Source organism: Cotesia glomerata, linkage group LG4 (genome assembly GCF_020080835.1).
Source record: "Cotesia glomerata isolate CgM1 linkage group LG4, MPM_Cglom_v2.3, whole genome shotgun sequence".
Classification (NCBI taxonomy): Eukaryota; Metazoa; Arthropoda; class Insecta; order Hymenoptera; family Braconidae; genus Cotesia; species Cotesia glomerata.
The window spans coordinates 6,904,707-6,928,551 of record NC_058161.1 but is presented as its reverse complement, the minus strand read 5'-3'; the positions used below and the strand labels follow the sequence as shown (position 1 = coordinate 6,928,551).

The 23,845-nt window shown below is 27.1% G+C and overlaps 2 protein-coding genes and 1 long non-coding RNA gene across 7 annotated transcripts in view; 1 reads left to right on the top strand and 2 right to left on the bottom strand.

The window, feature by feature from the left end:
- The first annotated feature begins 548 nt into the window (after positions 1–548).
- On the top strand, positions 549–23,476 carry LOC123263139 (RING-box protein 2). The gene is made up of 2 exons (XM_044725679.1): positions 549–941; positions 23,238–23,476. Exons 1-2 carry the CDS (start codon positions 785–787, stop codon positions 23,417–23,419), a joined length of 339 nt encoding a protein of 112 aa, XP_044581614.1. The 5' UTR covers positions 549–784; the 3' UTR covers positions 23,420–23,476.
- LOC123263135 (facilitated trehalose transporter Tret1) lies at positions 3,989–18,819 on the bottom strand. Of its 3 annotated transcripts, none has more exons than XM_044725668.1 (5): positions 17,819–18,819; positions 9,945–10,412; positions 7,181–7,300; positions 5,807–5,930; positions 3,989–5,575 (listed from the first exon to the last, which is right to left on the bottom strand). In XM_044725668.1, the coding sequence occupies exons 1-5, from the start codon at positions 17,894–17,896 to the stop codon at positions 4,440–4,442; spliced, it is 1,926 nt and encodes a 641-aa protein (XP_044581603.1). In that variant the 5' UTR covers positions 17,897–18,819; the 3' UTR covers positions 3,989–4,439. The 3 variants fall into 3 exon arrangements, with proteins under 3 accessions (XP_044581603.1, XP_044581604.1, XP_044581605.1); XM_044725669.1 differs by lacking the exon at positions 17,819–18,819 and adding an exon at positions 10,825–10,944; XM_044725670.1 differs by lacking the exons at positions 9,945–10,412; positions 17,819–18,819 and adding an exon at positions 7,408–7,701.
- LOC123263140 overlaps positions 22,200–23,845 on the bottom strand; it is a 4,718-nt gene continuing 3,072 nt past the window's right edge. For 2 of the 3 annotated variants that reach the window (XR_006509106.1, XR_006509104.1), the window contains 2 exons: positions 23,236–23,379; positions 22,975–23,146 (listed from right to left, as the gene is read on the bottom strand). This is a non-coding gene — a long non-coding RNA (uncharacterized LOC123263140). Of the gene's footprint in view, positions 22,738–22,926; positions 23,147–23,235; positions 23,380–23,845 lie in introns of those variants that run through there. The other variant, XR_006509105.1, reaches the window with a different exon arrangement.

Here is a 23,845-nt window from a genome sequence, read left to right as displayed (position 1 = left end):
TATTTTAGATCTCTCAATATTTTTCCTGAGTTATAATAATTTGTTTTATCATTCACTATCTATTTAAGAAAATTATAATTCCCTTTATTCGAAATGATACTGAAATCAGCAGAGATTTGGAAATTTTTTTTATTTTGACAAATCAATTGTAAAAAAAAGTATTTAAAAAAATTGCACTTCTAAATTTTTAGAACTTTTAAATTTCTAGTGTGGAATTTTTTTATTAAAAACTTTTTCATAATAATTTAGAAGTTAAAAAATCTAAAAAATTAACAGATATCTGTCAATTTCAGTACCAACAATGTGAATTAATAATGCCACAGATTTTTTAGTCAGGAATGCTTCTTCAGAGCTAAAAATTTATATTAAAGATTTAAAAACTATGATAATGCCACATTTCTTATAATTATGGGTATACTTGTACATATATGTATACTGAACGCCAACAATTTTTTAGTTTGCACGTTATTTTTATTTAAATTAATAAACTTTGAAAATACCAAAAATTTCTTATAATGACAGATGCACGGTTTAATTTGTTCAAGTTACGGGCGCTGTTGTAGAGGACACTAGTATAAATTCCAAATAATCATCAATGTAAACAACTTTAACTACGTTCCGTAGCTGAATTAACCGGACGTTTTATTGAAATAAATTAATTCAATACATTTGTTATCAATTGAACATGATTAAAAGTGCTTGAATTAATTAAATTGAATTGAATTGACAAAAATTATCATTAACTTTGAGTAAAGTCAGCTGTAAAAAAGTTTATAACCTAAAAATGTCGGATCATGATCACGATAGCAGTGGAGATCGCGGTGATGGAGATAGTGCTAAATCAGATAAACTATTCACTCTGAAAAAGTGGAATGCTGTCGCGATGTGGAGTTGGGATGTTGAATGTGACACATGTGCTATTTGCAGAGTTCAAGTCATGGGTACGTTTGATAAAACATAGTATGCTACGATAACTGATTTAAAGATCTTTCATGAAAATTAATTTAGCAGATATTTATTAAATTTAAATAATTCTTTTAAGAAATAAATTTTGGGAAAAAAAATTGAAAAAAAAAAATTGACATGTAAAAATTTAAAAAAATCAAAAATGCAATTTTTTAAAAGTTTTTTTCCGGAACAAATTTACATGTTAAAAAAATTATTAAGTGACTGCTAACTTTAATCTCATAGATCTTTCAAGTTTAAAATTGAGATTTTAAATAACTTCATTGAACTTGGATAATTTTGATATCTTTTAATGTCAACAAATTTATATAATTTTATTGAAATATTAAAAGTATGAATTTATATTAAATCATGTTCGTTCATATTTTTAAAATTTAAACAAAATGAAGTTAAAATTGATAAGTTTCTTTCACCAAAGATTATATTGAAAAGGTCATAGAGTATTTAACTGATTAATTACAGTCAACCAGAGTAATTTTAGGCTGTTAAAACAACATTATGAAAAATAATACAGAGTAAAAATTTTTTTTTTACAAATGTTTTAAATTATAAGTACTGAAAATTTTATTAATTGTATTAGTTTATTATAATGTAAAATAAATCAATAAGGCGAATGTTTTGAAGGACAATTAAATGTTCATTGATATTTTTCTATTATTTAAATTTATTTAATTTATTCACATAATTACCAATTATTTAATGTATCTCAGAATTACTATCATTGGTAATTGAATGATATTTATGAAATGTTTTTTATTTTAAAAATCTGAAAAGCGATTGATTCTGTAGGCCAGAATTTTCCCGCTTTTTTTTTCAAGCTAAAAATCTGAAAATTGTTTCAGATCTAGGTTCACATTTTTTTAAAATTTTCAAACAGTGATATTTTTTTTAAACGCGTTAAAATTCAGCGTAATTTCCCCAGTATAAAAAGATTTTTGATTTATTTAATCAATTGTTTAAAGAATTGAAACAATTGACACAGTTTTTTCATCACAAGGAGTGTTTAGAGTGTCTTGAGTCGTTTAGTCAAGAAATTAAGAAGTTAATTCAAAAAAATCTAAATAAAAATTTTGTCTTTGGTTTCTGTTTTTTTACAACCTTTGAAATGACTTGACTGATTAATTTAAAAATGTAATCAGATCTAAGTTTTGTATAAGGACTTTCAAATCGCTGATTTCAATCGATTGATACGTTTTAAATATCACTGAGAAAAAAAAATACTTTTTCATATAACCTGCATTGAAAATGTAAGTTTCAATGCCTGTTGAGCCAACCGAAACTAGACAATTTCAGACCAATGCGACTGTGCCGGGCAGATATCAATTATTTCTTCCCGGCGGACAGAAAATGACGATTTTCTGTCCGCGAGGTGAAGTTGCAGCTTTATTTTCAATCCTATCAATTGTTTGTTTATTTTATACCTTTATAATTATCATTCTAACCGTTAACTGTATTGACATATCATAATTCTGTTATTAAGCATAAATAAGAATGATAAAAGAAAACTTGTCAATTTACGAATAATGTTTGGTAAAAAATAAACTATTACTTTCTATTTTATTATAAGTTTCATAATAAAATGGTATTTTCGCTGTTCGTCTGAAACTATCTAGTTCTGGTTGGCTCCAAACATTGAAACTAGCATTTTTAATGCAACTTATATGAAAAATATAATGTGTGACGCGGGATGAAACACGATTTCAGACCGAGTGATGCCAGCCCTCGCTTCGCTCGGGCAGGCAACTTCACTCTGGTCTGAAATCGTTTTGTTTCATCCCTAGTCACACAATATACTATTATTCAGAAAATTTTCAAGAATATATATTCTTAGCTCAAGAAATTGTTAAATTGATTGAAATAATTTTTACTTAATTTAAATAAAGCTATTCTTTTGTTTATCTATTATCCAAAGATAAATATTGATGTTCTTCTCTTCAGAAATGAATAATTAATAATAATAGAATATTTGATCGTCAGCGAGTTTCTTGAACCAAGAAATTGTTAATTAAGTAAAAGTATTTTTTTTTCTCAGTATATACTGTAACAAAATTTTATTTACTTACATCCATACGTACACATGACTAGATGTCCAGCCGGGAAGTTCTGATGAAAACTTGACTTTCGAAAATTATTAATTTTTAAAGCAGGAAGTTAAAAAGTAAAAGAACATTTAATAAATTATGTCAATAAGTTTTTATTAAAATAATTTACAATAAAATTGATTACAAGTGATCTGACTTTTTTCTACTTGTTTTATCTAAGTATTAAAATAATTATTGTTCATCTTAATTGATTTAAAATAATTAACTTTTGATTCAGAAATGTAGCCTCTGTTATAATTACTTTAATTGATAAAATAACTATTGTCAATTAATAAGTTCTAATTAAACGCAAGAGTTAAAAAAATTGAAAGAGAGATTCTAATAGATATATTAATTTGCATTCTTTTATATAACGCTGAAAGACATAAATTAAGTACACTTTGAAAAAATTATATAAATATAATAATTGTCTTTAAAAAAATATAATTTGAACATTTGGCCAATGATTTCAGAGACACATTAATAATCAATTATTAAAAACCTACTTATCGACTATTCTACACATATTTACACACTTAAGAAATTTGTTTTAAATTATTATTTAAAGCCTCTATTTATGATTAAAATATAGTTTTTTTTCTACATGCGATTCAACTAATAATTCACTATACTACTAATCAAAAAGCATTTGCATAAATTATCTAAACTATTAGTTGCGATTGCTAATTACTTATAACTATTCAATAATAATTATACGCCATTAATTTTTGGACCCTGCTTGTTAAATTATTTTTTTTGTTTTAGTTAAATATAATCACGTCACCTATTTTTCATGAGGTAGACTCTTTAGGACTCTCAACTAATGAGATTTAAAATAATAAACACAAATAAATAATAGTTTTATACTTATAAATAATAACCTAAATAAAAATATTTTTAATTTTAATATTTAAAAATTTTTTATTTTTTTATTTTTTTTACGTAACTGTAATAGTAATAAAAAATATATCTCACAATTAAAAGTGATTTCTTTTACTGTCCTATCTCACTTAACAATATTTATAATTGCTATTTGAGCAAGCTATTAACTCATTGATTGAATAAATTTACACGGAACATTGTTCCAATACTGCCATTCGTCCTATTCTATTACTATAATATTAATAACAATAATAATCATTATTATCATTATTATTAATACAATAAAATAGTTTTTGCTGTCAATATATAGAATTGCTGCTACAATTGATAAGTCATCTCAGCAGGATAATTTACGATGGAAAATTAAGTTTTAACCGAGAGAGCGAATTTGATAATTAATAATCCTGCATCTCGTTTATATTTTTTGATGTTAATTAAAAAAAAAAATGAAATAAATGCATTATTAAAATTATTCAGTTTAAGAAAATATTAAAATAATTTATAAAATTCCTAACACGCTGTTGGCATAGGCCTCATATTTGCAACGGCGCTCATTCTTCTAACTGGCCCCCTTAATTTCTTTTCGATTTCTTCCAACGAGCGCCCACTTGTTTCTGGTACAAATAATATTACAAATAATAACCCGAGTACACAAATACCACCGTACATCCAAAAGGCCCCGGTTATTTTCATTAATTCTATTATATTCTGGAAAGTTTTAGTAACCAGAAACGCGCAGAACCAATTAAAACCAGTGGTGACACTAGCAGCACCACCACGGATTTTAGCGGGTAATATTTCACCCATCATCAACCAGGGTATTGGTCCAAAACCCATTGAAAATGCGATAATGTAAATAACAATACAAGCTAATGGTAACCAACCAAAGTTAGAAACATCAAAGTCGCTGTCTTTTAAGTACAAGAAAGTACCGAGCGTCATCAATGTTATAATCATTACAACGCTACTGATGTAAAGGAGAATTTTTCTGCCCAACCGATCAATAACAGCAGTTGCCATAAATGTTGCAACAAAGTTAACAACGCCGATGATAATTGAACTGATGTTTTTGTCAATAGAGCTGCCAGATTCTTCAAATATTTTGGTACTGTAGAATATAACGGTGTTGATACCAGAAAATTGTTGGAAAAACATGAGCCCAATGGAAATCATGAGAGGCTTGATGTGGTTTGGGTTGAACAATTCACCGACCGAGTTGGTGGAAGATTCTTTTTCACTGTCAAGATGAGTTTTTTCAACGGAAGCCAACTCTTCAGTAATATCCACTGATTTTCCACGCAACCATTCCAGGGCTTTGCGTGCTCGCTTTGTTTTACCTTTCGACACGTACCATCTTGGTGTCTCGGGGATCAGTAATCCCAACAAAAAGTATATTATTGGTATACAGGCACCGAAGAATGCAAGCATGGACCAATTTAAGTACATTCCAGTTGCGAAGCAGATCAATATTCCGATATTACCGCATGCTGTTGGCAGTAATCCCAAGACACCACGTACTTCTGGCTGCAGGGTTTCTCCAAGGTAAACCGGCAAAACAAGTGATATTATGCCTACGCTGAAACCACTCAACGCACGACCCACTAGCACTAACCAGACATTCGTTGCTGTTGCTATGAATAACCAGGCTGTAATCAGACAAAAAGGTAATGGTCAAAATAAATGCCGTGAATTGCATGAGATTTTATGATTGATGTACTTGAGAACAGGTTTACGTAATATATTTCAGTAGTTTAATAATAATTACATCCGTAGTGAGGATATTAGAGTGACATTTTTTTTTTTTTTTTTTTATTATGAGTTATTTAACGCCGTGATTTATGACAAAAGTGTTAAATAAATAAAGTTTAGATAATTACCTGCCATAAATGGGATTGCTGTCGATAAAATAGTGTTTCTTCTGCCGATGTATTCAATCAATGGACCACCCATTATTCCACCGATTAAAGCACTTAAAGGCATTATTGAACCAATCCATGATTCCTAAAACATAAATATTAGTTTTTATTGTTTTATTGTTTTATAGAACTAATTGCAAATATTGTAAAACTAAATCTAAATTTTATCTATGGAAAGTTTTTTTGTTTGTCTTAATAAAAATATGATGAGAAATAAAACTTAATTCTCTAATCACAAAAAAAAAAAATTTTTTTTTTGACGAATTACACAAAGTTTCAACACATTTGTTTTCAAAGAAATAATTTTGACTATCTGTTTTTATCACACTAATGTAAATCCGTTATCAATCAAGAATATTTTAGGAAGTTATGAAATTTCCTAATCTTATTTGACTTTTAATTTATTTGAATTTTATTATATATACGTAATTTAAAAAAATAACTATATGATATAAAAAATATTTTTTTAAATTAAATTAGATAAATTAAAAAGAGAAAAAATTGTTTTGTTTGAATCGTTTAATTTTTTATATTCACGCGCACACATTTTATTATGTGCATTTTTCTTCACATTTATTTAATTAAAAATTGTCTCTAATTGGTAAAATCTTTGTGTGAATTACGCGACGTTGTATAATAATAAAAAAAAAATAAAATAATAATCTTATACAAAGTTTTTCACAATTGAGTAGAAAAAAAAGTTAAAATGTTCAAGACCTGATTTTTTAGATTTTTACATGTCAATAAATAATTCATTGCACGGCTCAAATTTGAGGAAGTAAAATAAATACCTCGCATCATGAATTTAAGATGAGTATGAGTAAGGTGTCTGATCAGAAGATTTTAAAAATTTTAAACAACCTTGATACATAAACAGTCTCGATGATTAGTAGGAAGGACATTGACATGTTTCAATAATAAAATAAAAAAAAATCTTCTAATAGTTTGTTCAATAATTACTTAGTAGCCGACTTGCATTGTATTTTATTGCACTAAACAGAATCTCGATATTGACATATTTAAAGTAATACGTGACGTATGAGCTTATATACAACTCTATTGAATATTTAAGTGGAATCTTCACCCGGTGTGTGTCTGCACTACAACCAATCACGCTAAGCTATTGTCACTAATAGAAAATAATGCGAGAGAATAAAGACGCGCCCCTGACCACGAAGATCAATTGACAACTTTTAAGGAGGTTATAAATCAAACTCTTCAATTAACCCCCACCTTGATATATTAACATCAATATCTATCATTTTTCAATAAAATTATAATAAATAAATAAACCAATGCTTTTATGATAAAATATTTCAATTTAAAAAAACTTACCATATTACTATCAAGTTCGAATGGTTTCAGTTCTTTCATAGACGGCAATGCCGGCGATGTGTAAGAACTCGAAAATCCGATCAGCAATGAAGCGATTGATACCGCGAATGCTGCAAAGACCTGTAATAAAAATTAAATTATTGTTTTTTTATTTAATTTTGAATTTATTCGTTTATTTGTTAGTATTGAAAGAGTATTTTTCAATATTACTCGTAAAAATTAAGTACCTGAGTAATTGTACATTTTGCAACAGGTACATTGCCAGGAACTTCAATATTAACATGGGTATCAGCACGTAATAAAATTTTCATTTTTAAAAATGATTTTTTATATTTTTACAAACAAACTTTTAAAAATTAACCACCAGGATTTAAAATTGAAACACTCACAGTAATTTATTTGGACTACTAAATTAAAGACTAAAGTTATCAGTTAATAAGTGACGAGCCCACTATTATCACGAGTGGAAGTTTTTCGGTGTCAGAGCGTCAATATGACAATACAAGACAATCAACAGTTGTCGCGTTCCCTTATATATGATACCACCAACTCAAAAGTTATTAAGTCTTCAGGGGGGCAGCCCTGCCACTCGTCGCGTCAAATGGCCCCCTTCTATCTCTCATTCATTATTGTTATTCTTCCTCTTATGTATCATACGTATGTTTTTAATATCTTAGTATCTATTATTCTTACTCTGTCTCACAAACTTTTAGTCTCTATTTAATTCCACGGATTCTTAATGGGATGCCCAATGTCATATATTTTGTACACTGATCACGTATATTCATGGAAATGCCAATATAAATATAACAATACTACATCTGCCGGAATTTTACTACCTCACTGCAACAATTAGTTCAATTAATTACTTTTTTATTTTTTTTTTTTTTTTTTTTTTTTTTTTTTTTTTTTTTCAATTATAGTTTTCATTCGAGCCCGATCATCATACTGATTTTTTTTAAGATTCACTTTTGTGCTTTTAATAATCGAGCGCATGCTCATTCATCAAATCCATCAGATCTAAGTAGTTTTCTGTTTTTAATTCCATTACAATAATTAATTGATTAACTTCCAACTTTTTATTGAAAAAAATTTTTATTTTATTTTTATTATTGATTTTTTGAAAGAGTTTATCTTTAAAATTGGTAAAAATTCGGAACAGTTATACATAGAAAAAAAAAAGGTTCTTGAATCATCAAGTATATAATTTTGAAGAACTTAATCTTTTTGATTTGAGTAGAAAAATTCTTGAACTAATAAATTTTTCTTGATTTAAGGAAATTTTACTCAATTCAAGAATTTTTCACTTTGATTCAAGGCAATTACCCCCTTCAAAATTATTTTCTTGATTCTAGAATTTTTCTTTCGAATCAAGTTAATTTTTTTTTCAGTGTAGAGTAAATTAAAAAAAAAAAAAAAATCTATAAAAAGGTATTTAACAATTTATGCTATTTTTATTATTTTAAACTAGCTTTTAAACTCAACCATTTTTACGATTTTTACTTTATTCAATTGAACCTCATCTAGAATTATAATTACATTATAAAAATAATTATTCTGAGTTAATTTTTCGGCAAATTTTAAAAATGAATATGATTCATAAATTAGTGATAATATATCGGAAATGAGTTTAATAAACGCAATGAGAATAAGTTTATGTCAAAAGAAGTTCAAGGAAGTTAATCCAGAAGGTTTTAGAAAATCGAGGCCAGTAAGATAGCCAAGTACGACAAATTAAATAAAAAATGTATCTCGAGGGATTTAAAAAAATGAGAACACAATATTCAAGACATTGGAATAGTTAGTACCTCATCTCGCAGTGTTACATATGTTCTGAGTTTGAAATAATAATGATAATAGTTGCAATTAAATATTGGCCTTGATATTAACTGCACAAAGTTGCTTTTGATACCAGATAATTATCTTTTTTTAGAAAAATAATAGATACCATTTATTAAAAGTTTTACTTCCTTGCATTCATTTCTCTATTTATAGTAGGGCAATTATTATCAGATGATGCTATTTTTAGATTATCTATTTTTGAATTAATTTTTAATTTAAGGAATTTTTTTGAAATCATTATAAAAAAATATTTAATTGGCTTTGTTTTAAATTAAATAAAAAAAATTAACTGTTCAAAACAATTTAATTGATCTGAAATAATTCAAAATTGTAATACATATCTTTAATTTTAACGGGAAAGGATTTAATATTAAAAGATTAAAAATTATTACGGAATACTTGTGTTATGAGTTATAATTTCGTAAATATTAACAATATTAACATTAAATCAAATAAAGAATTATCTGACGACCGTACGGATTTGGAGTTTTATTAAAAAAAATAAATGAAATAGATAAGAAAATTCATAATTAACACGATTAAATAAAAAATATATACATGATTATTGTTCAAGAAATAAAGGAGTCTTAAAATATAAATAATTAAGTTATTTGATTATAAACAAAAACAACTTATTATTTTATTGTGAAATCACAATAATAAACTCAATTGTTCCGCCCTCTTAATTAAAATAATATTATCCAGTTCGCATGTTAATAGTCTTAGACTTTGATAATTAAGAATGAGTAACAACACAATAAATAATAAATAGTTCAAAGATCATTCGATATTTATTTGTTATAAATAAAAATCTTTCACGTACTGATACCACGATCGTATTGGCTGATCATATATACTTTAGACTACTTACTGTTCCGTAAAACTCGATAAAAAGTAAAAATACAAAAAACTTATTTCTTACCTGAGAGCTGTACCGGAACATATCCTCAGATCCTTTTTTTTTGGGAGTGTGGGACAATGAATCCGTTCTTTTAAGACCAATGTCATCTCCATCTTTGTGGTTGCTCATCAGAACATCTTGCTCTTCTATTGCGACGCTGTTCTCCATTATTAAGGGCTCCAAAAATTTGTAGTCTACCAAAATAATGTCCTTGTTCTCAGGATTATATACTTTCTGCTGCAACTCGCTTTCGCGCTTCAAGTTTTTGGTGTAATAATGCGATTCTGATTGTGCAAGATCGTAATTCTTGTTCTTTGTTATTGTGATAGATGGTTTTTTCTTCTGGGTTAAAAGGGCCTGCTGGCTGTTGAAGGGACTTGCGTTTGTTAATAATGTTGTGTTGGACGAACAATCCTCGTTCATAGATGACTCCGATGATTGTACCAGGGATGGAACCCACGGATAGTATTTTGTATGCGCTGATTTCCCCTGTTGAATTAAAATTTTTTTAATTAGTTACGACTTTTAAGAAAATTATCTGAATTAAAAATTTAATGAAATTAATTAATTCTTTTAATGGATTGATTTTCATTTTATGATAAAATTATTGTGAACCACATTGGGCATAAAACTACTGAAGAAATTCAATTTCAATTGATAATAGTATTATTTATTAAAATTTTGATAAAAATCAAAATTTAAATACATTTAAATAATTTCATTTTTTTTTCACGATAAAAATTTTTTGAATAAATAACAAAATTGAGTTGGAAACACTTGAACCAATGATTATTACGAAAAATGCTATGATTTATGAATAAATAAAAAATATAACACTAGAACTGTTGAAAAAAGTCGTTTTAAAAAAATAAAATTCCACAATAGTAAATAAGAAACTTACGAAAATTGAAGAGAAATATTGAGATTGACCAGCACAAAAGAAATAAAATTTGTTATACTTAAAGAAGATGAAATCAAAGAGAAATCACACAGTTGGGCTATATATACCAACTATCAATATCAGTATAATTATAAAAAAAGTCCAATGAAGAATAATAGATTACAATAACTGACCAATAAGAATATATATAAAAATTGAGAAATAAGTTATTGGCTTTGTGATTGATCGAATGAAATCCCCCAGACATAATCATTTGATAACCCCAGAGGCGATCGCAATGAACTAAACTTTGAGTATGTATCTTTTGGTAGTTATTACAGATCAAAGCCAGGGACATCTTTTATTTGAATTAATAATAATCGAATGCAATGACAATTTTAAAGAGAAAATGATAAATAAGTAAATAGTTATTTTACCGAATTAAATTCGCCGTGGAAGTTTTCTTGATTTTTTGAAATTACTTTGGCCATGATGTTACAATCGTAACTGACATTGCACTAATAACTATTGTTTTATATAAAACGGGCTTCAATAGTCATTTCTCTTATCATTGATATCCGCAAACTAAAAATTCTTTGTTGTAAGATGCATCTAAATTATCTATCACGTGAGATAATGCGAGCAGTCTAGTCTCTAGAGGTGAAATTTAATTATACATCCATGTTTGAGTCACGACTTCGATAAAGTTCATTTCGCATAATAGTTTACTAAATTCTATTTTTCCTACTACTAATGAAATAAGTGACCCGGATGTGATACATGCTGAATAGAATATTTAAATTTATTGTTAATCGAGAGTTTTCTTTATTCTATTTCTTTTTATTTTTTATGCCAAGAAAAAGTTTATCAAAAGATGTCCGATTTAAAAAGTCCGATATTTTATCATTGAAAATGTGACCTAGTTAGTAATCCGTTATAGTTTGTGCGATTGACAGAGACCCTTTGATCTTTTTGCAGCGATGGGGAACGTCAGCGAGACCCGATGGGATTTTGTATTAAATGTTATTTTTTCATCTTATACACGCAATAACGTCGTGATAGTGATTCATGTATTTCATATTTCATATCGTTCTTCAATTTCTTATTAATTAATTCTTTAATCTTATTGTTTACTACAACGTGATACGAAATAGTTATGATTAACCTTGAATTATGTTCAATTCGCATTAAAAATTTTTTATATTTATTTATCACTATCTGTCGAATTACAATTTATAGTAATTTATTATCTATTCTAAAGATGCTCAAATATAGTAGAAATTGATAAGTTTTTTAATTCATAAATTATAAAATATTTTACTAAGCATTTATTATTATTGTTATAAATTATGAATTCTGATTTTTTAATTTTTTTTTACTTCGGGAAAAAAAAATACGATGCATTATTTCTTTGAGTTATTACCATTATTCAATTATTCAAAAATTGACATTTTCAATTTAATTGAAAGTCGGCCAAAAACTACTTAAAAAAAAAAGTCCCAATCAGAGTTAAACATTTAAAGCAATCTTTTTATTGATTTAATTTATAAATTACAGTCATGATTGAAAATATATATTACGTGTTTTAATGTTTTTACCTTTCAAATCGAATAATTTTTCTGGTTTATGACAATGACTGATTTATCAAAAATAACAAAAAAACTTAATAAACTTAACACAAAAGATTCAATTATTTATACATTATAACTGTCTGGCATTATTTGGATAAAAATTATTATACACCTGGTAATATACATGTATAAAAATAATACTCATCAATGGTAATTATTCATTTCCTCAGCAATTTTTGATAATTAATGTCTTTATATTTTTTTTTAATTAATGCATCGAATTGAATAAATACATAAAAATATCTTGTACATCATCAACAAAGCTTAATTTTTTTTTAAGTTTTAACTCCGCATATTGAGAAATTTCGATTTTTGGAAATTTTTTATAACAATTTAATTTTTAAGATATTGAAATAAAAAATGAAAATAAATAATAAAACTGCCCAGATAAAATTATTATTTTCTTTTAGATACTCTAGCCAATTACGGGTTTAAATTTTATAATTCAATTTATACACTGAAAAAAAAATTCTTGATTGGAGTGTAAATTTTATTGTCTCAAGAAAATAATAACAAAGGTTGAAAATTTCTTGAATGAAATCAAAATTTCTTGAGCCAAGAAAATTTTTTCTTGCTCCGAAATAACTTTGGGGGCGTCCATTAATTACATAAGGTGTTCTAGGGGGGGAGTGGATCAAACTAAATCTTACCAAATCTCACTTAGGGGGGAGGGGGATCTTAACAAATATCACGTAATTTTTTCTCTAGCAGAAAACAGTGTAAAATTGCGTGAAAAAGTATTTCTATAATAAAATATAGCCAAATTTGATACAACAGTGTTTGTCGTATTCTTCTGAACCCTGTAGAGCAGCAAAGTAGCGCTCGATTGTTTAATTTGATTATTGATTGATAGGATTCACTAATTTTGTAGCTAGATTTCTTTAGAAATCTATCGGTAGTAGTCGGTCTCATGTCGTAATTTTAATAAAATTTTGTCATAATATGTTTAATTATCTTCAATTTAAACTATTGTTCGTCGACTTTTAATACTTTTTTCAATTTATTTCGTAGTTGAGAAAATTCAAAAAAAAATCAAGAATAAATTAAATTTTAGTTTTTATCATCAAATGACTTTTATCTGTAAAAAATCCTATTTTTTAGGCAGATGTCTTTGAATATCTATTTGTTTTAGTCAGTCTCATATCGTTATTTGCAAAAATATAATAAAAAATAAATTTTAGGACATTACGGCCTTTAAATAATGTGTTTTTTTCAATATTCAAACAAGAAATCTACCTATCCATGTCGGGTGCAGCCGAATGGCGCTTTTTTTTTTCTCAATAATCCAACACGTTTACACACGGAAAAAAGTAAAGTGTAATAAATAACAGTCGATTTATAATAAGTAATGATTAACTGCTAAAAATTACCATTTCAAACAGTAAAATCGTGATTTTACTATTGACTTTATAATATTTATCATTTAAACGTTACAACTTACTCTTTACATGGAAGAAAATACCATTTCAAACAGTACACTGTAAAAAATTTGCGGAGTGAATTAAGAGTGAATGATTTTTAATTGATTCACTCCCAGCGGGAGTGATATTTACTCCGAGAAGGAGTTAATTGTTATTAATAATAAAATTCGATCCGCATTCACTCCCAAAATAAATGAATTTAGAAATAAATAAATTTTTGTAAAGAAAATATTTTTATGAACCCTTTTTATATTTAATTATTAAAAATTTAATTTATTATTTTTAATAATATTTCATTTTAATTATTATTATAATGTTTTTATTTGGGTCATTCCACGTTAAATCGACCAATAGTTGGACTCGACCCCTTTCGATTTGGACAAATTTTGGTCAGAAGTTTTCTTTTATCTTATAACAAAGTTCTGCCAAAGGAAAAAAATTAAAAAAATTTTTTTCAAAAGTTATGCAAAATCCAAAATTTCACTATTTTCCATATTTTTTAAACTTATGTTTTAAAAATCTCCAATTTGTGAAATTTTGAATTTTTGAAAATTGTAAAAATTGACCGTCGACAATAAATTTTTGGCTCAAATTTTTTTGTGTACTACCTTGTACCAATCTTAAAAGATCCTGAAATTTTTGGAACTGTGTTTTTTGTTTTTTCAAAAATATGAATTTTTGAAATTTGTTAAAAAAAATTAATAGTAAATTAATTTTCAGATTTTTTTTTGTAGAACGAAAATTCATCCTTATTTTATTTATTTTAAAAACTCTGAACGCGGATGTTTTTCGGAGTGAAATTCGAAATCACTCCGCAAATAAAAACTCCGGATTCACTCCTTACGCGGAGTGATTAATTACTTCACTCCGGAACTCCAAGTGATGGGAGTGAAATTCACTCCCGATTCACTCCGGATTTTTTACAGTGTAATATTCGCTATGTAAATGTCTAAAATGTTAAAGTATAATAATTAACAATTCAGACTTTGATATTTATTATTTCGTACCTAAAAAATGATCTTATGATATGTAAAAAGTATAAAATAAAGTTAATAAATTTCTAATACAAGCAACGTCAATATTTACAAAGTAAAATGGTAAATTTTAAACGCAACGCTAAAAATCAAACTGTAATTATTGACTTGCTTGGACTGGTAAAATTTATATTTTAAAAGTATAATTTTTACTGTTTCAAATGTTAAATTCTCCCAGAGTGAGACCCCCTTCTCTTTCAACTGAGTTCCCCTTCTCCTCATAATATGGACTATATATCGAAATGGCAATTTTTACTGTTTGAAACTGTAATTTTTCAAGATGAAAGAGTCGTTATTTACTATAGTGACGGCTACTAATCACTTATTTTGGATATTAAATTATAAATTGTGGCTTTTATACTTTCTACATTAAGTTCTGTAATATTTATGTCCGCTTTATTGTTTGAAACTATAAAAATTAACCGGAATCCGAGTGAATATTACAGTTTACTTTTTTCAGTGCAGCCAAAACATAAATTTTGAAGAATCTTGCGTGAGATTAAGGGAGGGGGGAGGGAGTTGAGGAAAATCTTATGAAATCTTATCAAGGGGGGAGGGGGGGTCAAAAAATTCTCAAAAATGCCTCACGTAATTTATGGACGCCCCCTTTTCGTTTTCCTTAAAATTTTCTTAGTGCAAGAAGTTTGTTTTTTGTGTGTAAAAATTATTAAAAAATTTTTACGATAGGATCAGAGAAGATATCAAACATCTACAAGTGTGTTAAAAAACTAAAACCATTTTCCAAGTTTCATAAATTATCAATGCTTATATTTCATTCAATCTCTGACTTTAAATCGATCTGATAAATACCTGCTTCACCTAAGATTAAGTACTACATTGTAATCATAATTAATCATTGTTAATTATTATTATGCATCTAGTATTGAACCACAGTAAAAAAGGTATAAATAGAAAACACGAATACATATACATATTGTCTAGGTCAGTGTCACAAAAGTCAATAGTCAGAATTTTTTATCCTGTCCTTTTACTTTTATTTGTACTGAATCAAGTTACATCAGATAAACATAAATATAATATGTACCCGAGTCAAAATCTCCAACGTTATCCAACGTTTCCAACGTTACAAGCGTTAATTCAATGTTTTGAACTTTACAAATAAATAAAAATATATCTAGACATGAAAGACAAAAAATATATATAATGTATAGTGATCTTTTCACTCCAAATCGACCACCTTTGAACCCGATCTCTTCCAAATTTTTTCAAAGTGGGATTCCTTCATTTAATATTTTTAACTTCCCACTAAGAAAATTGAAAATTAAAAAAAATCGGGAACGCTTGTAACGTTGAAAACGTTGGAATCACGTTCGAGACGTTGGAAACGTTGGAATAACGTTGGAAACGTTGGAATAACGTTGGAAACGTTGGAATAACGTTTGAGACGTTGGAAACGTTGGAATAACGTTGGAGATTTCGACTCGGGATAACCAAAAATAAAAGTATGACGAGCAGTTGGTTGTAGTGAGATGAACGTGAGCTAATGTTGTAGAAAGTACCAGAAGAAAACAGAAAAAATCTACATATATAAAGAAGGTGCTGGCACGGTTTATTCATGGCGTAAACTTCTCAATCTAAAATAGATACTATTCAAAATCTTATGTATGACGCTTGTGAATATTTTCCGCTAAAAAAAGATTGATTCATACGACAAAGTCAGTCATTGACATCATCTCAATAAATTATTTAAATTTGAAATAAAAATATTTTTTAACGTCGGTAATGTCAGTGTCTGTATACCGTTAAGATAATAGTTTTAGCACATGTATCGGTTCAGATCTCGGGTCTATGCTCTGTTGCGCCTTTCAAAAATCTTTTGCAGTACTTTTCCACTTCTGCAACAGGCATGCAGCAAAGAGTGTATAAGTATATACATGTATTATCGACACACCTTTCATTCTATTTCTCACATCTCACACCAGTCAGGCAAATAAAACAGTACAACATATAAACACAACGTATAATAAGTGAGTTGAAATTATTAGGGAAACGAATTGCCAAGACGTCCTGTTATTGATGCAAGGTCATTTCTATATAAATAATTAAATAAAAATGACGTAAATAATTAGGGTGAAACATATCGTGTACAATGACTTCTATGCGTATAGACATGCCGACACCGGGTGTCATCATTCAATAATAAATTTTATTATTCTTATAGTACATAGATGTAAAGTAGTATAACAAATAATAACATTTTAAGATCATAAATTTACTGTTTTTTTGATAAATTTGGTAATAGAATTATTTATTTTTAGTTTTTTCAATGATAACAATAATGATATATGCTATTATTGATTAGCCATTAATTGAACCAACGAATCAATTTTTTTTTTTATAAATACGAAGGTATTTTTTTAAGAAGAGAAATCCAGTTTTTTATTGACCTTGCTACAGAACCGTGACATTGTCTTTTATTAAATAATTGAAAGAAACAATAGTGGTTAAAATACACAGTGGTTATTTTTTGTCTCGTGATTCAATAAATAGATTTGAAGAGTAAAAAAAAGTGCGATAAAAATTTTAAAAATAAAAGATTTTGTATAGGTGAGTAATATCGGCCTGTGGCGTAGACCCACGGCATTGCATGGAACTTTCCAGAAGCCTGACAGGGGCCAGATAGAATCGGAAGTATTGAGAAATTCTTTGGAGAGAAAAGGATAATATTGTGCAGAGAACGACTTAACATCATCTGTATACATTTATAGTAAGATTTCCGTCAACACTGCCCTACCGACCAGACATTTCATTATAATTTGAATTTAAATCTATGAAGAATGCTCTACAATTATCATTTCGTAATTCAATTATATTAATAAGCCATATAGTTTTATGCATGAGTTATAATAATTATGTTGATGATCGGTATGTGAAAAGGATTTTATCGATAAAAGTTAATTGAACTTACCCCATTTTTCGATGATACCAGACACAAAGGCCATGGCTGCATTATTTGCATCTTGGAAACTTTCTTATTATTTTCCATTGTTAGGTAAAAAAATATACACTATTTTTTAAGTAAAAAAAATTATTTTTCACACGTAATTTATTTATATTGTCTTTTTAAATTTAAGTACATAAAATTGATAAATCCGCACTGCTGTTTTGCTTGGTTACCGGTCAGTTAGTACAGTAAGAATGATCTACCACGTTCGACCAAGTGTGCGTTGTAAATCTATCTTTGTCTTATTTCCGAAAGTCTTTCTTCTTTTGCTCTTTCTACGTACGTTGTATTTACTTATACTAAGCACTTGTATCTATATATTTATGATTCTACTGTGTATGACAGTGTATCAATACAATTATAGACTATAAAACTTAACAGTAGCTAGTGACAAACGATAATATTATGATGGTTTTGTAATCGCGCATGTGCTTCTGTTTTGACATTTAAAAAAATATTTTTCAAAATTTGATCTTCCTGGTAAACTTGGTTAACACAATTATTACTGTTCTGCAATTAGGCAGAAATTTTAATGAATTAGTTGAATATACTGTTTATAAAACGTAACAATTAGTTAAGGCGTTGAACAAGTTAGAACACCTGATTTATGCAGTGTCAACTCTTCAAGGTTTTTGGTAACTGTTGAACATTTTGCAGAGGGATTTAAGTTTTATATACTTCTCCTGCGAAGAACTCGGGACAGGCGCCAGAAACCGTCGGCAAAGTTCGGACAATCTCGACCAACCATTAAAAGGTGCTATGCATTTAGTATTAGAGTGGGAGAACAGAAAAATATACAATATTATGCACTTACATATTGTATAAATTGAAAATTATTTATTGGTGGAGTATTGGAGCGGTTTTATTATTATTGATAGCAAATACATTGTTTGCTGTCATTCCCGCGAAATGTCAATTAATTTATTAGGTGTCATTGTCAATTTTATTTTTTTTACTTTTTATATTATTGTTGCCAAATTTATTGCATCATTCTTAAATTTATTGTCGGTTTTTTCCAAATATATATTCAAAACATTCTAAAAATTATCTCATTTTTTGCTTGTAATTAGTTATTTTATATTGATTTAATTACAAGCTTGAATATCATTTTTAATTTCATTGCATCATTTTCAGTTTTTTGTGATTTTTTGAAATTTTTTTTCATTCAATTTTCAGGAAAAATGATTCTAGACATAATTTTCTATTTTTATAACGTACTAGCCCGCAAAAATTTTCAAAAATGCCCTAAACCCGAAAGTTACTGCATATGATGCAATTTAGTGATTCGAAAACGCGTGAAAATCAATAAGATGCCCTACTGTACAAATCATATAAAAATGATGAGTATAAATTTTTATAAAATCCACGAAAATTAGTCAATATTTTTAGTAAATTTTATACGAGAGCTAAAAGTATCAATATGCACATTATTTTTGTTTAGAATGATAATTTTTTTATCAAAGCGTACGAAAAAAAAAAATATTTTTGAATTAGTAAAAAACATGTTAAGATTTTTTTATTAAACAAGTAAATTTATCTGAATAAAGAAATAATTTTGTGGATTTAAAAATGTTACAAAAAACTAAGCTTTGCCATCTACTGGCCCAGATATATGATAAACAAACCTTGTAGATTTACGACAAGTAAGCTCAACAAATGGTTCGCGAATTTATTTCTTAAACTCATCAAAGTTTAAAAAACAAACTGAGATTTGCGGCGTGCCAATTACCATAAAAAATATTTATTTTAATTTATCTCATGAAAACTTATGCACTGTAAATTATTCAAGGCTTGTTTTATAAGTTTAAATTGTAACAACGTTAATTATTTGTTGGGTACTTATGTATAATGCAAATTTTTCTTATGAAGGTTTATTCATCGATCATCTGTGCTTATAGGTAGTTTACTGGAATTATTTAATACTTTTTAATGTACATATTTACAACTCTATGTTAATATTTACATCAGTAATATTATCAGTTCTTTTTCTTTACTAAAGTTTTGATACGATATTCTTTGTGTGACAGCTTGAAAATATTTTGATAAGTCGTTTAAATACCATAAATTATTCTCATGTTTTATTTTTACTTGCAATTTTTCATTGAAATTTAAAAGTTTCTGGCACAATTATTAATTATACTTTTACCACTCAGCTCTTTTTATCGAAAATGTACTAAATTTTGTATCTTAGTAATACCATAAATATGTATCTAGACTATTTGAATTTTTACCAACAAATAGCTCCCGAATGAAATTAAAAAAAAAAAAGCTTATTATTTTCCTTTTATATTGTTTCTGTAATGGTAACGACCTTTGCTTATTGTATGTATGAAAAATTTATAGCTTACTTTGAAAATAATCATTAATGCTTCAATTATTTTAAACTGATAAAGGTGATTTACATTCAATTAATATTTTTATAATAACCATTTCATTGTCATCAAACATACAGAGTAAACACGCGTGTAAATAAACGGATCCTGATATTATTTTACAGCATTTCATACCTGAGGATTCTCCAAAGTTTTTTATGCAGAGAATTTTGCCTGTTAAATAGTATTGCAATTGTTTTCAATTTGAATTAAGAATATTCAAAATTAATCACAATAGTTGTAAGAAAAATGTACTGTACTATTAAAAAATTAATTTGATTCAAGTGGAAGAATTCTTAAATTAAGAAATAATTCTTGATTCAAATAAATTTTACTCAGAATTTTTTTACTTTATTCAAATTTTTTCAAAATCAGGTCATTGAAAAGAAAATTTTTGTTTACAGTCAATTTTTAAAAAATGCTAAATAATAAAACTGTTAAATTCTATAAATTTATTTAATTATACAACTATATTTATATAATTTGAAATCTTATCAGCTTATCACAAACAAATTTAAATGTTCGTCACCATAAGTTGAAAACGTAGAAAATATTTTTACGCATATCATTATGATTGACGTCTTGTAAAAAAGATATTTTAAATGAAAATATCATTTGAACATCGATGTATTATCATATTTCTCATTAGTCATTTTAGTTACGACCATTCTAGAGTTTATTAATGTCACGTACGTGAGTATTTAACTAATTCTTGTAAATATCTCGGTGGAATGTATATTGTAGTAAATTCGTTTAAGTGACAATTACAGTTGTCCTTTAAATTTATTATACAGCTCTATTCTCATAATTAATTTTACACCAATGCACATACGACTTATGTTTATTTTTATTATTTAAATACCTTAGTAATAATCATGCAAAAAAATTATAGAAATTTTAATTTTAATGTTCAAGTTTCAACCCGGACAGCGTTGAATAAATCTCGAATATTCCAGTTGTAAGACAATTAAGTAATATACATTACACATGGCATTATATCATACTGTACACATATTACTCAATAATTGGTAAGGGTTAATATGGTGGTCAAAAAGGACAAAAAAATGTATTAAAATCCTTTACTTTCCTCTTTTAATTATTTATTAACTCAAAATGAGTATTCATTGACAAAAACAAATTATTCATGCGAAAATATTCAAAAGGATTAAAATAATTTATACATTTTTAATTAAAGATAAACATGTTTTAGACACAGGAATATTCCTAAACTCATTCAATTTGTCCCATCGTCCGGGTCATTCGATAATTGTTTGATACAATACTCGACTACCAATCGAAAAATTTCCATTGGACACTTTATTTATTAAACTTTATTTGTGTTTATTTTCACATTAAATCTAAATCAATTTAATTTGTTTTTTATTTTTTATAGTCAAAAAATAAAATGAGATACATTTGAAAGTAAATTTTTTGCATCTATCTTATCTTAAAACATATATTGTTATTCAAGATTTGGATTTATAATCGGGTTAGTGATTAATATTACATGAACAAGAAAATCATTTTTTTAATTATGAATATCAATTTGTTCTATTGCCATAAACTTATTTTATATATGACTGTAAACAAGATTTTACTGCTATCAACAGGTTTACTGATTTTATACTACCGATCAATAATTAAATACTCAGCCCCCTTCGCATTAAAATTGATTAAAAATACTGTATTTTTTTTTTTATTATATACAATAATATTTTTTTTTAGAAATTATCTCCTTAATTTTAACACACAGAGATTTTGATACCAATTTAAAATATGCAATTTATCTTAAGAGAAATTTAATAATACCTTATTTTAAAAATACCGAGCAACTTGCAGCTTACACCATTTTTAACCCTCAATACTTAATGAAAATAAAAAAAAAAAAAATAATAATAATAATAATAATAATAATAATAATGGAAACTGCAAAAAGATACAAATCCAAATCAAAGCGCTTCAATGATACCGAATGATTATACTTATACATAATTTATTAGTGCTTATATAACAATAAAAACGAATTAAACAGATGTTTACATATCGTACTTATAAAACTAATTTATAAGGAGGCACGTCGCAAATTATATTGATACATAGATAGCAAGGTCCCCCGTGAAAAGGTTAATCGACTGTCTACTTTGCCTTGATTATTCTGTGACGTATTTTACAATCAATTACAGAAAAGCTTATTGATTATTATCATTATTAACCCTATACTACATGTTATTATTGTGGACAAAAAGTAAAAAATGAGTAATCACAATTAAGTGATTCGATACATGCTCGTTAGAAATGGTATTGCTACAAACATACTTAAGTTTATGTCTTGTACTCTTATAGTATGTTCGATTCGAATCTTCTAGATCATTAACAATACTCGTATTTAACACATGAAGCTTTATATCTGATTGATTGAAAGCAAGTGGAATTTCACCACGCACATAAACACCAGTATCAATAACTGTATTCAATACCGCGGCATAAGCCATAGTATCAAGTTAATTACTACTGAAAATCAATTAAACTCTCATTTAATTATCTTATCAATTTTTTTGTGTTTTTAGGTTGAATAAATACATACATGTAATCGCTATAATTCGGAAAAAACTATTCTTTTGATGACACGGATAATAAAATTTAGTATAACAGTCGACTACAATATCTTAAACTAAATAAGGACACGAACCTAATAGTTACCACCAATTTTATTTCTGTGTATTATAAACAAATGATCCATGTCATGTAATTTTAGGTCAGTGTGTTTTATTTATTGTCACATATTATATACTATTATGTTTGCTCTTCATCTCAAGCTCCATCGGTCATTGTTTCTTAGACAATATCATATTAATTCGAAATCAAGCGCTTGAAATGAGATTTAACTTGTCTAAGCTTCGCCAGTTAGCAATGACAACGCCTGAAAATTTTTCAATCATCAAGTGTATTATATACAATTGAGTTGGCTGTTGAGTAGTTATTAATTCTCACAATCATTTGTTTACTTACAGACGCATGTTTACGTTGTCAAGCTGAAAGCAAAAAGGATTTTGACGGTCGCCAGGATTGTGTCGTTGTTTGGGGAGAGTGTAATCACTCATTTCATTACTGCTGTATGTCACTTTGGGTCAAACAAAACAACCGGTGTCCACTCTGTCAACAGGAATGGTCCATCCAGAGAATGGGAAAATAATTATGCACTTCATTTTTTAGTTATGAAAAATTCATTCATTTTTCTAAAATCTGTATCTGAATTCATTGAATAAATAAAAAATTAATATTAAGAAATAAATTTTTTATTAATGTTTAGATTATAATTATTATTGAATTTATTTTTGAAGGTGGAAAAAATATGGTAATTATTTACAAGTGGGATAAATCCCATTTTGGGCCATAACTAGGTGAAAAATTAATATTTTCAAATTTTTTTTTGTTCTGCTTATTTTTTTGGCGCATTTATGATTTTTTTTTTTTTTTTGAAAATTATATAAAAAAAACGAACAATTAAAAAAAAAAATTAGAAAACGGTTCACCCTAAAGGCCATCCCTGCAACTTCCCGCTAATTCCATTCCTGGGCGCTCAAAATTGTAATGACATTTTTGAGATTTTTGAGCTCAA

Coding starts and splice junctions, on each gene's coding strand:
- LOC123263139 (XM_044725679.1), top strand. CDS start 785: ATGTCGGATCATGATCACGATAGCAGTGGAGATCGCGGTGATGGAGAT. Junction 942..23,237: donor TTGCAGAGTTCAAGTCATGG/GTACGTTTGATA, acceptor GTTTACTTACAG/ACGCATGTTTACGTTGTCAA.
- LOC123263135 (XM_044725668.1), bottom strand. CDS start 17,896: ATGGAAAATAATAAGAAAGTTTCCAAGATGCAAATAATGCAGCCATGG. Junction 10,413..17,818: donor TGGTATCATCGAAAAATGGG/GTAAGTTCAATT, acceptor TTAATTCAACAG/GGGAAATCAGCGCATACAAA. Junction 5,576..5,806: donor AGCAATCCCATTTATGGCAG/GTAATTATCTAA, acceptor GTCTGATTACAG/CCTGGTTATTCATAGCAACA.